We start from the raw sequence: 16153 nt of genomic DNA, 5'->3' as shown, positions 1-16153 counted from the left end.
TACCATCCTGTTGCTGACTACAACTGTGTTCTTTACACAGAAAAATCAGAAGCAGAGTCTGTGGCACACAGGTTTATTTAACAATATGGTATATAAGTACGAAATGAGCCATTTGAACCAGTTTGTACAGTGATTTCATTATTTTCTGCATATTTACAGTACTGTCTAGCTGCTAGATTTACATTAGAGAACAGTTCATCATCAATTCAAGTTTAATGCAAGAGAGAAAATGATGCACAAAACTCTCTCTGAACACAAATCAGCAGTCAAACGTTAATTTCTCAGCACAGACAAAAGAGGTTCAAGACTTAATGAGAATTTCTTCAGACTGAAGTAGAGACAAAGCAATTTTTTTAAACATTTGCAAGACAAATACTGGGCCCAGGCCAGTAAAAACAACATTCTGGCACCTGTGAACATTAACAAGCTTCAGTGCAGGTTTATCTTATACCTGCATGTTGTGTTTGGATGTGTGCAATAGTTCCTAGATCTATACAAATACGTTAATCTCCCATAAACTCTGCAAACAGGAAAGAAATTAAGGCTTTCCCAAAGGCAGTCCTTTTGAAAAATGGCATATTAGAATAAATTAGCCAGGAACAGAGAAACTGAGCAAAAGGTGAAATCTGGCCAAAAAAAAAAAAAAAAAAAAGAAAAGGAAAAGGAAAGGAAAGGAAAGGAAAAAAAAAACCCAGACAAATAATTTTACAGTCTTCTCAACACAAATACGATATTAATTTGCAAAGGTACAAAATAAAAAATGAATAATAAAACAAAATATTTTTTGTTTTTGAGAAGTTTTGTTAAAAAAGTCAATATCAGAGCATAACAAAAGAAAATCAAATTAAAACAACACAAAGACCAGTGGCATGGCTGGTCTGAACAAAAATATATTCTTTGTGTCTTGGTGTCTTCTTTTCATCAGCAATTATTAAATCACTCTGTATTGGAAGAAAAAGCAGTCCCTTGGTATAGGAAAGTTCACAGTCCATAGGCCTCACATGACTCATTTGTTTGTATTCTTTTTGCCCGGCTTTTTACATCAGCAAGTACAAAAAAATCTCAGCTGAAAACAGAACAAGGCCTTTGTTTTTCACGAAATGCTACAATCCTTCAACAAATTTCTCCAGCGTGTCTGCCGTCGTGTCACTCACCATACTCATGTCATTACCTCGGTTTGGTGTGTTAAGCTGAGGGAGCATGGCACTCTGCTCTGGTGTCCCTATGTGTCCCTGATCCATGGAGCCTGACATGGGGCCCCCAAGGCCGGGGTGAGGAGAGCTGGAGTGGAGGGCGCCATGCTGAGGTGAAGGTTGGGGTTGTATGCGTGGGGAGGGACTGGAATGTGGGGGCTGCTGCGAAGGCGGACGGGGCGATTGCACTGGAGCTGGGGAGCGTACTTGGTTTCCCAGGGGCCCTGCCATTGCCTGGCCAGGCAAGTGAGCTCCTCCCTGGCCTTGGCCTTGGAGCATGTGAGGCTGTGGACTCATGGAGTTAGCCTGTGCTGGAGAGCCCATTTGCTGCTTCATCATCTGCTGCTGCTGTTGCTGCTGTTGAAGCATACGCTGCTGGAGGAGGCTCGGGGGCCCATCCATGCCCATGCCAGGTTGGCCCATTTGGGATGTGGGAGGAAGCTGGCTCATAGGCCCCCCACCTCCTTGCATAGCCATGTGCTGCTGCATACGAAGCTGGGAGTAGCTTGCCTGCCCCGGCTGCTGCTGGGGGAACTGACTGTGGCCCTGAGGCATGCCCCCCTGCTGCTGCTGCTGCTGCTGTTGTTGCATCCTGAGCAGCTGCTGTCTGCGATACAGCTGGGGGTTGCCATTCTGAGCAGCATTCATCATCTGGCTTTGGGGACCCATAGGCACCATGCCCTGGGGCCCTGCCTGCTGAGGAGGCTGCTGCTGAGGCACCATTCCTGGCCTCTGCACCTGGTTTGCCATGGCTGCCATGGCCTGCATTCCTGCCTGGGACCCCATAGCCTGGGGATTCTGCTGTGGGGCCTGCTGCTGCGGCTGGTTGGCCTGGTACTTTGCTGTCCGCTGTTTAATGAAGGCAGCCATAAGGTGGGGATTAGATTTGAGGATGTTGAGAACCTGTTGTTGCTGCTGGGGGGAGCTGGGAGATTTGAGGGTGCGCAGTAAATCCTGCAGGGCACTCGGAGCAATGTTACCAGGCATCCCCCGGGGCATGTTTGGTTGCTGTGGTGTCATGCCCTGCTGCGAAGGCCCCTGTGGAGGCATGACCCCAGGCATTTGTAGACCTTGTTGCTGAGGCATCATGGGCCTCTGCATGAGCTGGCTCTGCTGGGGCATGGGGGTTACCTGGGCCTGCTGAGGAGCCATTGAGCCTTGTTGAGGAGGGACCTGTGGCTGATGACCCTGGGGACTCTGCATGGGATTCTGCATGCCTGGTGCCCACTGACCCTGCTGCATAGCCTGCATCTGCACCTGGGGCCCCCGTGACCCCTGCATCATCTGCATCTGGCCCTGCATGGGCCCCATCATCCGATGGTGGTTCATGGGCATCCCATTCATAGCATAGTTCTGCTGCTGTTGCTGCTGCTGTTGCTTTGCCTTGGCTACCATCTCAATCTGTCTGGCTACCATTAGAGCTGTCGTCTGCGGTGTCTGAGCAGGTTGGTGTGGTATGTTAGGCAGAGGTGACTGCTGCTGATGAAGAGGGGATGATTGAGGCCCTGGTTTGCCCTGTGGGACTGGTGTTGGGGGCTGGCTGCTGTGGCCATTACTGGGGAAGCCCTGGCCAATATTAGCAGGGTTTGGTGGTTGCTGCTGTTGGGGCTGATTGGGCATGGGCTGCGGGGTCTGCGGCGTATTAGGCTGCTGCACAGAGTTTGGGGTGTCAGGAGCTGCTGAGGTAGGTGGAGATGGCAGGGGCATACCCCTTCCAGCCATAGAGGCCATTCTGCGGCGCATCATTTGAGCCTGCTGGAGCCTATGCTGCAGCTGCTGCTGACGTAGTTTGTGCTTGATGTTGAGACAGAAGGGAACAGGGCACTTGTTCTCCTGACAGTGCTTGGCATGATAACAACATAAAGCGATAAGCTGCTTGCACACAGGACAGCCACCATTAGTTTTGCGCTTGCAGCCCTTTGTGTGTTGAACCACTCTCTTCATCTTCTGGCATGAAGGTAGAGAGCAGTTGGCGTTGCGGCACTGACAGGCATGGACCAAGGACTGAATGCAGCGCTGGATGCTCAGGCGCCGGCTCTCTTGAGGGCTCTTGGAGGCTTCTCCACCCTGGCTGTTGCTGTCATCATCAATACCCAGGCCCCATTTGACCATTTGGTGGTCGTGGCCCTTAGTGTTGTAGCAGTTAATGCATAGGTCATAGTCCTGGTGACAGGTAAGAAAGACCACATTATGGTTATAAGAAAATTTAAAATTAATTCAAAACTAAGACGGATGTAGATCCCAAAACATGTCTGTAGAATTCCACTATTTCTTACCTCACAGACGGTACAGTGCCAGCGAGTCTCCACATGGTGCTTGCATTCATTACAAGTGTACACAAAGCGGTCCTGGCCTTGGTTGTGCAGTTCCACCAGCATGCACATCGTGCTCCATTTGCATCGTCTCAGAGAGCTGAACTCCCAGTGCTTGTCCCTGGCCAAAGTCAGAAAGGCATCACGGCCATCCATCAGGTCACATGTCAACAAGGGGTCGGGGTCCATGATTGGGGGCAGGGTGTTAATGACTGGCCCAGCATGGAGGTGGATAACAAAAAATACCTGGTGGTAGAAAGGAGGGGAAACAGAAAAAAATATGCTGTTACAGGTTCCCAACTCTGAAGATATCCCATGTATATCCCATCCCAATTCCTACTTCATTCTAAATAACATCTAACACTAAAGGGTCCTGTTGTATGCTTGTGTATTCATATATGTAGATGTGCCAATAAAATGTAGAAAAAAAAAAAAACGTGATACAGAGAAAGAACTGTACAATTGTGCATTATCCACGTCAACCTCCCAGCTTATATTAAAGACACAGAGTAGTTGAAAAACTTACTTAAATTTTACATAGGATGCCATTTTTAGCTTTCAGGAGTGGACAGTGAAACAATCGGTTTTAGTTCACGAGGTTTCCTACCTCTTTATGTTTCTCCATTGTAGCATAGAGCTTCTGGGACAGATCATTGGCTACATTCGGCATTCCAGGCTTTTTCTTATTGGCCCGGCTGAGACTGCTCTTGTTTTTGTTGGTCTTCTTGTTATTCTTCTTTTTGGCATTCTTGCTGTCAATGTGGGTTCCCTTGAAATAGATGGACATGAACATTCAGAGAGGCAGATTGCACAATGGGTACAATGAGGTTATGCAATTAAGCTGAGTGGTTATACAACGCTCGAGAGTCTGCTGAAAACTTTTATATAACGAGAACCAGAGGATGATAAAATCTGCTGTGAGACAGACTAAGCACTAGTCTGTTGATTTTGGCATAACAAGAGCGTTCCTTTTTAGAAGATCCATTTAAAAAAAAACTCAAAACACCTATCCATCTAACTCACCTCTGTCATTTCAGAGGAGGCTGTGTTCTCCTCCTTCTTTCTCTCCTCCTCTTCCTGTTCCAGCTCCTTGATGCTCTCCTCCAGTACATTAGGCCAAAAGTCACCCTCAAAGTATGGCAGCTCATTGGCACTGGTTAGCCTGTCTTCTGTGGCCTGCTTGAAAATGTCCTGAATGCAGAAAAACAAAATCTTGTCAGGATCTACAGTGAGTTTTTAATGAGAAGCCAAAGTTGAAGACCTTAAGAAGTTTAATGACACATCTAAATAGAAGAGCATACTAACACTAAAACTAACATTAAAAATGCAAAAAAAAAAAAATAAAAATTTTTTTTTACCCAAAATATTGATCTATATGTTGCCTAAAAATGAAACAGAAATAGTAGTTTTTACTGCTTTCATTTTTGCAATCATCTATACCCAACACTAGGGGGAGCCTGTAATATGTTGCACACATGAACTGGACATAGTAGCTTAAATAAAAAATGTGTTTTTTTAAAGAAACACCATATTACTACAATTTCGAAAAAAGCTGCTGATGTAAAACTATTGTAACTTTTAAACAGAAATAGGAAATACAGACATGGGGATCAATTTCATAGTTCATTATGAACGACTACGTGATAAAAAGTCAAAGTACTACTCATTTCATTAGGCGTAACATTTTTCAGTGTGTTGAAGTTGTACTCATATAATATACTAATATCTTTATACGAAAGACAGATTGTGACAAATCCAAGTACTATCTCTCTAAATGGGTTGCAGAGTTAATACAAGTAAACAGTGAACACTAATCAATGGAGGTGGGAGATGATCCCAGCTTATACTATATAATATTATACCAAAATAATTTGACAGCCCCTGGGAATTTTCATTAAAGCCATCTTTAGATTATCAGAAGAAATTAATTTTTATTCTAAAAATAAAGAACATCAATATGTAAAATGGCATGGCATCTGCCTGCTGCCTACAAGAGAGATCGAGACTGTCTATTTAAAATTGGTGTTAAAAATTGTTCTTTATAATGGGTGAGATGTTCCGTGAATGTGTCACATGATTCTGTAAAAACTTTCTCACCTTGTAATCGTGTATAATCCTCTCAGCGAAAGCCTTGTCCAGCATCTTTCTGTACCACTCTTGAAGCCTTTTGGGTTTGGGAATCTTCTGATCAGGAGGGTGGCAGTGGAAAATGTAGTCATCTCCTTCACTGGGTGGGCAGGCCCAGATGTGACCTGTCACATACCTGATCACGGCACAAGTTGGCAGGTACTTAGCATTTGCAAGAATTATATATATATATATATATATATATATATATATATAAAGAATTAAACGGGAAAAAAGCATTAAACAGTCTGTGTAAACGTATTCTTCACTCACCCAAGTTTCTTCACATACTCCAGGTAACCTATTAAGATTTCATGGTAGACTGCAGTCCTTAGCATACGTGGTCTGAAGAAGTGAATACTGTCGAGGTATGATATGTAAACCCGCCTGCAAGGCAGGTGCAGAGAATTTACCAGCAGAAAAATACAAACGAATTAGCAAAATAAACAGAGAGAAACTACATACATCACTGTTGTTTTTTACTGTAGTTCTTACCTTGTGTTTGGAAAGGGGCAATCTGAGCCATATTCCTGGACATGCATGCCGAAGAAACACACATCCACCCCATCTATTTCCTCAAATGCAAAAAGTGCTTTGGTTCTGTAAGGGAAGCTCTCCACCATCTCACCTGAGTCCACAAATCTGGGGAAACAGAGAAGCAAAAGCAAACAGATCATTTGTACAGATGCTAAAACATACTAAGAACTGCATTTATTAAGTCAGTAATTAAAGATCACATCTTTTGGGTCCCTGACTCAGTGTTAACATTTAAATCCATCAAAAGACCACATCAACATAGCTGGGTTATAAGATCCTAAATATTTAACTGCAATGTCCCTGACTTGAGTTCAGCTACATAGCCTTGCTGTGTGTTATCTGTTGTCTCTCCCTACTATTCCTTTCACTTCTATACTGTCTTTATTGAATTAAGGAAAAAAAAAAACACCACAAAAACTACTTAAGTGACTCCTTGTATTGTGACATAATGAGCTCTACTGATACCTCTTCCTCTTTCTTGCTTTAATAATTCACTGACTGGGTACATATAGAATGAACAACACATCAAATATACAATAATCAATGAGCTCATTTTCTTAATAAGAACACCTAATTAAGCCTAAACCTCTCTCTCTGGTATGTGTTAGTTTCCAGCTAAGCTTGCAGTGAGGGTAGATCCACACACTGAACTACTGTTAATCCTGACTTAAATATTTTTGGAAAGTCAAGACAGGGACATTTCATCAGTGGATGACAATCTTACCTAGACTTCATGCCAGGTTTAACTTCCACAGTTTTGTCTGAGCTGGCTACCACTCGCACAAACACCTCACCAGCCTCTGGGTGGTTCTGCCTTTTCAAGTACTTATTCACTCTGTCCTCAATGTATGTCCCCAGCCTGGTAGACTGCAACCCTTTACAAGAACAAACACATTTAAGATTAATTTAGGTTTTGAACATTGAGACTTATTTGATTAAGTTAAAGAAAATTAAGTTAAATGACATGTTTTACTATTTCATGTTTCTTACGTTTGGCTGAAAACTTGTTTTCCTTTCTTGTTTTGCTAGACTTCTTCAGACAGTTGTCACAAACAAAACTAGAAGAAAGTAGTTTAGCGTCATACAGTGCATCAAGCAAATACAATTTTTTGATAGTAAAAATCAAAAGTTAAACATGGACTGCAAATGCATAAATGGTTGGATAGCTGTGGCTACTCACCCTGATGGCCAAATGACTTCATAGTGCAGCACACAGATCTGATGCATCTTTCGTCCACAGTCTTTACATTCGACAAACCTGCAACGACAAACATTTGCTTTGCCTGTGTTTCCTTCTCTGGAGTAGTAGATTAGAAGCATCACACAAACTGAAGCTACTGTCTCAGACAGTACTCACGGTTCAGGGTCCAACATGTCATTTTTCTTCTTTTCAAACTGATCTTTTGAGATCATGCTGCACGAAAAGAGAGATACAAGAGACAACCCAAGTTCATGTTGGTTCATGTGATTGAACCTTTTTCCCATAGAATAAATCGAGAAAGAAAACAGCCTGATAATCTCGCATGATGATCATCAGGAAGTGTTCAGCCACCCAGGTAACTTACGTCTGTGGCTGTGATGGGTCATCCCCCAGGGTCACACTGTTGCCCTGGATCTCGTTGAAGCACTTCTCACAGAAGTGATACCTGTCGGCAATAAGGCCATATTTGGGTGAACTGCAGCCAGCACACACAGTAGCAGCACAGGCAAACCGGCGTACAGGTGGCAGAATGCAGAGTGAACGGAGCACACGGCAACAACCGAGGACGGAGCATGGGCAGCGGACAGACGGAAGGACACACACACAGGCAGAGGTACATGTTAGTCACAACTGAAATGGTCATTATCTATCCGCTCTCATTCAAACTGGAAAAGTAATGGGGAAACATGCTAAAATGCTATGTTAATGGTGGGAAAAAAATGTCAACAACAAATATATGTATGGCAACACTATGTAACTTCATGCTTGAATATGAAATCAACAAAAACAATAATTTAATACATAAGCAACATGCACCATAGGTGAGTGAATGAATATGGTCATGCCAGGGGAGGCAGGACGAATGATAATACAAATACAAATGTGCCCATCTTTGGGGAAACTGACTAGATTCTTTCATTTTACTGGGTTATTTTGCAGAAGGAAAAGGTCAATTTGGTGTTAATAATGTAGAGATTTTGATTACAATGTGGAAAAACATAAAAGCCTGCTTAGGAATATCTTGAGCAATGAGAAATCCATTCAATTCTCATAAACAATGACTTCTTGCTGGGAATTTTGAATCATTGTATTTAGTAGTGAGTATCTGCAATGGATAATGTTGCATTGGAATGACACTGAGGTGCAGTAGCAAATTTTGCACCGCAGGGGGAGCTTTGGAGCTGGCTCTTGAGCACAGATGAATAAGGACAAAATGCCACAATATGTGTTTGTGAAACCCCTGTAAAGGAAAGATCATGTGGTAAAAGCCCTTTGGTAACATGGGTAATTGGAGTGGTATCTTTTGCTGTGGCAGCAGCATGACCCTCCTTCACCTGTTCTTATGTTTCTGCCTTTTAGAAGAGCCTGTAAGCTTTTACCTGTTCTGGTAGCTGTAGTAGGTGCCATCCCTGGAGATAGTACACAACTGTTTGCCATAGCAACAGAGCATCTGGGGTGAGAATTCGAACTGTGGAAAGAACAAAGAAACGGGTAATTGTAACAATCTCATGATATTCAAGTCAACATTTACATACAGGTGAAAATAAATATGAACATTTATCTCTGAATAAGATAAATGTAGTGAAAGTGATTTTTAAAAAATCCTCTGTAGTTTCTGTGCTTGCATTCTGTTCATCTTACCCTCCTGCCACAGCAATAGCCAAGGCCCTGCATGACGGGATCAATCTCAGTCTCAAATACTTCGGCCAGTTTGGTACAGTACTTGTAGACACGGGATGTTTTACGATTGTACAGCCAAGCATTGTTGAACATGAGCCACACATCGTCCACATACTGCCACGGCTCCTGGTACTGACCCGTATCCAGCTTTCGCTTGATGGTGGACAAATCAATGGGATTCTTCACTATGTCAAAGTAGTCCTATATAACAGGAGAGACACATTAGCTGGAATACTCAAATAATGCTTAAAGGTGTTTTCTGTGGTTCTTATTATACTGGAGCAAAGGTACTCAATTGTGGACACTCACAGGGATGCCTAGTAGTATAGGGTCTACAGGTTGTCTGAAGGGCAGTGACTCTGGGTCTTGCCTGTAGAGGGCCTCAAGTGTTGGCATTAGGGCTTGTCTCAGCTCCTCTGGTTTGAAAACTGGACAGACAATAATAGTGTCATAAGATGCCACAAAATCTTGCACAACAAACAATGTCTACAAAATTTTAACTCAACATTAAAAAGTGAAGTAGTGTAAAGTGCCAAGCCCTCTGTCACAGTGTATGAATACAACTGTCACTGTAACCACTTTTACAGTAAACATGTACTGTACACTGGGATGAACAGCAGTCGACTTAGAATTGACATTAACATACAATTTACTTTCACTAAATAGATTTGATGTCAACACTCTCTGAAATGGACAAACCTGTTTTAGAGCCAAATATGGTTTTTTATATTAGGATGTACATACAAATGATAAAGGTGATTGGTATCTTACTTTTTTTGCGGTTTTGAGGAGTGGAGACAGTCGATGTGCTGTTGGCCCCACTTTCCTCTGCTTCTTTGGGTTCTGCCTTCATCTCCGGCTTCTTCTCCTCTGTTTCCATTGGTTCGTGCTTTGGCTCAGGTTCCTCTGGCTCCTCCTTCTTCACCAGCGGGGGTTTATTTTCATCATCCTGCTATATCCATACAACAATGTTTAATCAGCTGTCCAACAGTGCTGGGTTGGGAACCCATCAAGTATTAACATAACACTATTTTAGACTAGTGAAAAAAAACAATTCAAACAGACATTTTTGTACATGAAATGTGAACAACTGGCTGTGTGGAAACAAATTTGCAGTGGAACTATGGATTAAGGCAGCAAATTGTTTCAAGTCTTATCTACAATAGGTACTTGTGTGCGTCTTTCGATCTTTTGACAGCAATTTCTTTCTTTACCTATTGATTACTAAATTACCTTCTAAAACCAAGCACATACCTCCATTTTTATATCAGTCTGAATCTTCCCAGAGTTGCTGTCATCTTCTTCATCTTTTACTTCAGTTTTGACTTCAGTGCCACTTGTGTCAGGCAGGGCCTGCTGGGAGCTCAGCTCAGCCACAGAGCCTGGGGTGGGAACTCTGTTGTCTATACTCGCTGCTGCCTGAGACAACTTTGAGGAGAGAAAGAACAAATAATCTGATCATAATACTGATGATTTTAAAAGTATGTTGTACTGACTTTCTTAGTAGGGGTCGCAGACTCATCATTTAAAATTGTTTGGTCCAAAGAATTCTCACTTCAAGGGAAACCAGCAAAGGAATAAACACCATAATGACTATAGTGTCTTTACAGTAAGAACTAATGTCTCACCGGTGTGCTGGGGTGGTGTGCCTGCACTGAGGTGGGCTGCTGGATCTGGCTGGGGGGTTCAGGTTGGGGCTGCAGGGGTGTGAGTGGCTGGGAGGGGTCAGGGGGTGTGCCCATGGCTGAGGGGGGACCAGGAAGGCTACTGGGTATGTGGGTAGGTGTGGAGGACGGTCCACCAGTGGAGGCAGGGGTTGAGGGCTGAGGTGGTACATGGGCCTGCGTGGGAGCATGGTGGTGATGCTGCTGTTGCTGCTGCTGCTGTTGTTGAGACTGCAGGCTGGCAGAGGCATTAGGTGGAGGGGTGACACCCAGGGGGGGCTGGGCTGTAGGGCCGCAGGGAAGCTGGGAGCCAAGGGAGCCCAGTGCATTCAAAGGGAGGTTAGAGTTCTGTGGCTGCTGGAACAGAGAGGGGTGCACAATTATCATACAAATACACCTCACTCTTACAGCAGCCCACAGAAACTGGCACACAAAAGGCCATGTCCAGACATTTAGAGTGCATTGAATGCTAGGAGGATAAAACTCTTTGCATTTGTCTGAATACAGCATACATCATCTCACCTGTGTGACAGCTGTCTGTGCAATAGGTTGGCCCAACCCTACATTCACATTCATTGCTCCACCTGCAGCTGCAGAAAACTGGCCCTGTGGCAGGAACTGGGCCTGGTTGGCTGACTGAGCTACCATGTTATTGGCATGACCACCCATCATTCCTTGAGCCTGAGGCATTCTTGACGGGGACATGCCCAACTGGAACAGAAGAATAGAGAAGGGATGAAACAGAAAAATCATTACAACAGTAGGAATCTAATATTCACACCAGGTAACATGGAAAAACTGTGCCAAGAGTAAATTTAAAAGAGAAACTGTATGAAACTACAAATTAAAAGTGATTAAAGGGGAAAAATGAAAATAGAGAAGGGAGAGAAATCTAACCGCTGGGACAGAGCTCATGTTCATCTGCTGTGGATGGTTCAGGGAGGGGGGAGCATGAGCTCCCATTGTCGCCTGAGACATCTGCGGATTCTGCACTGCCATTGGATTGAACTGATTGATTCCTGTGGGAACAGATACACATACAATTATATATCTATTTATTATTCCTGGGAGTTGTTGTAATTTAATATTCCATGTCCTGCTGGGCTGGCAGGGGCACTAAACCACCTATTTTAAAAATATGACCTATGATACAAGTATTTATTAAACAGTTAAACAAAATCAGGTGTGCTCAGGAAGAAAAATTTAAATGTGAAGCCAATAGTGTATTTAGAACCAGCAAATGTTATGCAAAAAACAACATATAAAATGCTTTTCTCTCTTTGACAGTCACACACAGAAGAGCATGTACCTTGGGGCACCTGCATACGATTCATTATCGGATTTGGCATGGTGGACATAGCCACAGGTCCATCTGCAAGAAAACAGGACAATTTCTCTGTTACAGAAATTTTTGGACATTAGCTCAGTAGTTATAATAATTGAGGACTTCTATCAACTACTTTGATAGTAGTTAAACTACTAACTGGGTGGTCGAACAGCCTGTCCTGGTCCCATGGTGTTTGGCTGAGCCATACCAGGCTGCTGTGGCCCTGCTGTGCCCACAATCCCAGGCTGTTTCTGAAGCCGTGAGCGCCTCTTCTCCTCTAGTTCCTTCTGGATCTTGTAGATTTTTTCTGCCAGAAAGTGGTAATACTCATCCTTTTGAGAGGATGACAAGAAACAAAAGACATACATGACTTTTTAAAAGAATGAATGTGTTGTGAGAAGGCATAAAGGATTAAAATGCTGACTAAAAAAAAAAAGTGATAATAAAGGCAAGAGTGTATCAGATTAGTTACCCTGCTGTTAGCTGACTCATACATGTCACCCTCGACTTTGCGTGCATATGCCACCAGGTTCTCCATTCGCCGATCCTTCAGTGCTGCAGGGTCTGGGGTGGGGAATATGGCTTGTACTCTGAAGAAAAACAACAGAAAAAAAAAACACTTTAAACAACTAAATTTTGTTTGGTTTGCATCTGACAGAACTCTAGTATTTGTATTACATTTGCTCTATTGTTCTCTATTCTGCTCTGTTGTTGGACTTACAGTTTGTGCACCAGGTGGGTGCGCAGGTCCTGAGTGACATGTTCATGCCAGGCCTTCCTTACCCCCGTAGAAGAGAGAGGGGTGGCAGTGGGCAGGTTTCCCATGCTTCCTCCTACTGACCCATCTGACATCAGCGGACTGTACGACAGAAAGAAAAAAAAACTCTTCAAAACAGTGAACAGTGATTATTCCATATAAGGTTTCATAAATAAGTTTGAACCACATTTCTATAAATTATAAGAAACAATAATTCAGATACATTTTAAATTGATGCATAAAAAGAACTCAAGCATCAGAGCACATACTTGCATCAAGGATAATCGATCATTTGGGCCTTTGACTGGAACAAGGCAAGTCTTAACTAACTCCCAACTACAACCTATGAAATCATGTCCTTCGATCGTTTGTGATTGCAGAAGCATACCTTTTTTGAGAAGGGCATTAAACAGAAACGATACCTTTGCAGGAAGGACCTTGTGTTGTGTCACAGAGTAATGATAAGAATGCTCACTTGTTGAGTGTGGAGGGTAGTGAGGAGTCGGAGTGCATCCCAGCCTGGTCTGAAGAGGGAACACCCATGCCTCCTGCCATCTGGTTCATTTGATTAGGGGCTGAAAAACACAAAGTAATTTACTAGAATCTTTTACAAGACAAGGGATTATAAACAGATTTATAATACTGTTTATTTTACAAAATCCTTCTTTCTATTCCATACCTAATGGATTCATACTTCGCAACTGCTGGTGCTGGGGGCCCTGGGGGTTTTGCTGAGCTGGCCCCTGGACCTGAGCAGGGGACTGGTTTCCATATGGCAAGCCCAGGGCAGCATAGGCCCTCTGCATGGAGCTGGGGTCAATGTGCGTAGCAGCACTGTTAATGGCTGTGGCACTGGGCTGGCCAGGTCCGACTGTGCTGATGGTGTTCTGCAGCCCAGTTCCAGGGGAATTAAGCATGGCTACAGCCAGAAAGACAACGGAAGACAAAATAAATAAATGGCTTCACAAAATTAAAACATTTACTTAATATCCTACAACAGGAGGAGTAACTGCTGCTTCTGGTGTCACAAATAACACATGTATGTAAATAAATAATTCAACCCAAATCACTGCCATTCACTGCCATTTTTTGTAGAGAAGTATAGCAGTTTTATTACATATTAAAATTGCTAAAAATGTTTTATAGGTGTAAAGGGGGAAAAAAAAAAAAAAACATTAAAGAAGCTCTTCTTGAACCTCCTGCCACTGCTCCCTGCTGTGTTGATTGCTGACAAGAAGCATGCTGTCTCTGTAGGGGATTTAAACCTGTAATAGGGCCTTTTAACCAATCAGAGATCATGTTGTCTCAAGACCCTGCCCCCACTGAAAGCAGAGCCATAGAGCCCCTCCCCTGGGTGTCACATTACAGGCTCAGCCTTTGCTGTTTAAGGTCTTGAAAGTGAGTGAGCCAGTACAGAGTTGCAGGAAACACAACCTGCAGGTGGCACCACTTCGTTCCACAAACAGTGACTTGAGGCTCGCTGCTGATCGACAGCTGCCTTGTTAAACAATCTTAAACAGTCTTTAACATTTTCTATTCAAATGATGGTGGAAATGTCTAAGCACCTGTTAGAATGAATGAATTGTATGGTTCTGTGTTAACTTTAATTTTTACCTATATGCATGTTTTCCAAATTTATAAATGAAAGGGTACGTAAAGGATTGGTGAGTTACTCACGTTGCTGGTTCCTCTTGTCACTGGCGTTCTTCAAAGGCAGGCAAACCGGACAGTCGTGCCGCGTACAGTTCTTCCAGTGGGAGATGATCTGTCTCGACGATGCACAGTGAGCCACTGCAGAATGACAACATGCACACAAAGATATAAAGGAAGGCACGGTGAACACAAAGTGGGTGTTGATGCTGACAAAAGATTTGGGCTATATAATGGCCTGGTAAAGTGATCAAATCAAGCATCATGTTAGTCAGTATACAGTGCAGTTAAAAAAGCCTATAATACTTTAAGTGTGTGTTTGCAATTTAACTATGGACAATATTTGTAAGACTTGAATCTGTAGAGTGCCCATTACAGTTTACATGAACACAAACCTACATTATACCATGAAAAGTCTTTATTTTTTTATTGTCCCTATGGAATGTAAAGTAACTGGCACTGTGCCCACGACAGGCTCTGAATAACGCTGTTCCACAGTAGTTATACAATTTGTATGGAAATTTTAAGCAACCTGTTCACTTAATCCAACTCTTGATTATAAACATAATTAACATAAAACATAACATAATAATACAGTAATAATTACAGGAAAGGTAAAATCTGTCTGGTTTGATTTTTAATCCAGCATTCTGAAATCCCACCACTTTCACTCACCCTGGCAGGACTTGCCAGCCTGGCAGTGGGTCATGTGGTTGAGGACGTTCTTCATGGTCCGGCAGTGGGGGAGAGTGCAGGCCCTCACCTCCCCATTGGCCTGCTCCCGCCGCTGGCACTTATGTGCATGAAGCAGCAGGACCAGCTGCTGCTGAATGAGTTTGCGCTTCTCAGGGTCGGCGGTTGGGCCCGCTGACACGCCACCAGCTCCGGGGACCATGCCCACTGACGCTACCTGCTGCTGCATCTGGGACTGCAAAAGAATGGCAAAATACACACAGGTTAGGAAACAGTAAGAATATCAGACTGTCCAGGTTTAAAGTAAAAATGAAAGAGAAACCAACAAATATATCCTGTTACCTTGCCACAGTAAAGATCTAAGTGTTACTATCAGTAAATATTAACTAAACAATGCTGATTGATTATGTACATCATTGCAGTAACAGACAGTTTATTTTAATCTTTGCCAAGATTAGGCTTACACCAAAACAACATGCACTTCAGTCATATTTTTCCAGGTGCACATCTCATACTGATCTAAACAAACAGGTATACTGCAATTTTCCCCCAATACTGCTGTGTACACCAATCACACCCATACTTCACATGCACTGCAAGCCTATTTCCTTGCGAAATATGTGCAAACCTACATTGTGTATTATGCTTCCGAACACGCCGATATGCAGCTGTTGATGTTGTTTTGGCCAGAATACACAAAGTGTTAAGCTTGTACAACTATAATAAACCTTACTGACTCAAGAATATTATTCAGTTTAGTTACGTGTTTGATTTTCAACAATTTACACTTTACAAACAAAACAAGGAAGGCCAAGGAAGAAAGTGGAAGGCCAAGACTACTGACTGCATCCTAATGTCTGCAGAGCAGATGGTATGTCAATCAACAGATGAACTAAAAACATCAAATACATTTCATTTACAAATACATTTACATATTTGAAGTACAAATGCTGCTGTGCAAATGTATTATTTTATGTTCCCAATGCTGCTGCGTACGACAAGATACAGATTA

At 42.9% G+C, this 16153-nt stretch overlaps 1 protein-coding gene across 6 annotated transcripts in view; it reads right to left on the bottom strand.

Moving 5' to 3' along the window:
- Window positions 1-57: 57 nt before the first annotated feature.
- crebbpb (CREB binding lysine acetyltransferase b) overlaps window positions 58-16153 on the bottom strand; it is a 28632-nt gene continuing 12536 nt past the window's right edge. The window contains exons 4-31 of one of the 6 annotated variants that reach the window (XM_026324109.1): window positions 15124-15376; window positions 14476-14589; window positions 13478-13717; window positions 13274-13373; window positions 12763-12900; window positions 12514-12631; window positions 12199-12373; window positions 12024-12086; window positions 11612-11733; window positions 11237-11425; window positions 10679-11071; window positions 10305-10478; window positions 9822-10002; window positions 9360-9478; window positions 9012-9251; window positions 8750-8838; window positions 7735-7845; window positions 7527-7583; window positions 7350-7427; window positions 7160-7227; window positions 6894-7044; window positions 6128-6274; window positions 5906-6019; window positions 5603-5768; window positions 4529-4696; window positions 4113-4274; window positions 3470-3751; window positions 58-3356 (exon numbers count right to left, since the gene is read on the bottom strand). In XM_026324109.1, coding sequence (XP_026179894.1) covers window positions 1104-3356; window positions 3470-3751; window positions 4113-4274; window positions 4529-4696; window positions 5603-5768; window positions 5906-6019; window positions 6128-6274; window positions 6894-7044; window positions 7160-7227; window positions 7350-7427; window positions 7527-7583; window positions 7735-7845; window positions 8750-8838; window positions 9012-9251; window positions 9360-9478; window positions 9822-10002; window positions 10305-10478; window positions 10679-11071; window positions 11237-11425; window positions 11612-11733; window positions 12024-12086; window positions 12199-12373; window positions 12514-12631; window positions 12763-12900; window positions 13274-13373; window positions 13478-13717; window positions 14476-14589; window positions 15124-15376 — 6465 coding nt within the window. In that variant the 3' untranslated portion in view covers window positions 58-1103. The remainder of the gene's footprint in view (window positions 3357-3469; window positions 3752-4112; window positions 4275-4528; window positions 4697-5602; window positions 5769-5905; window positions 6020-6127; window positions 6275-6893; window positions 7045-7159; window positions 7228-7349; window positions 7428-7526; window positions 7584-7734; window positions 7846-8749; window positions 8839-9011; window positions 9252-9359; window positions 9479-9821; window positions 10003-10304; window positions 10479-10678; window positions 11072-11236; window positions 11426-11611; window positions 11734-12023; window positions 12087-12198; window positions 12374-12513; window positions 12632-12762; window positions 12901-13273; window positions 13374-13477; window positions 13718-14475; window positions 14590-15123; window positions 15377-16153) is intronic. The other 5 variants (XM_026324112.1, XM_026324111.1, XM_026324113.1 and 2 more) reach the window with 5 other exon arrangements.

This window comes from Mastacembelus armatus, chromosome 8, assembly GCF_900324485.2.
Source record: "Mastacembelus armatus chromosome 8, fMasArm1.2, whole genome shotgun sequence".
NCBI lineage: Eukaryota > Metazoa > Chordata > Actinopteri > Synbranchiformes > Mastacembelidae > Mastacembelus > Mastacembelus armatus.
This window is presented reverse-complemented; position numbering and strand designations above follow the sequence as displayed.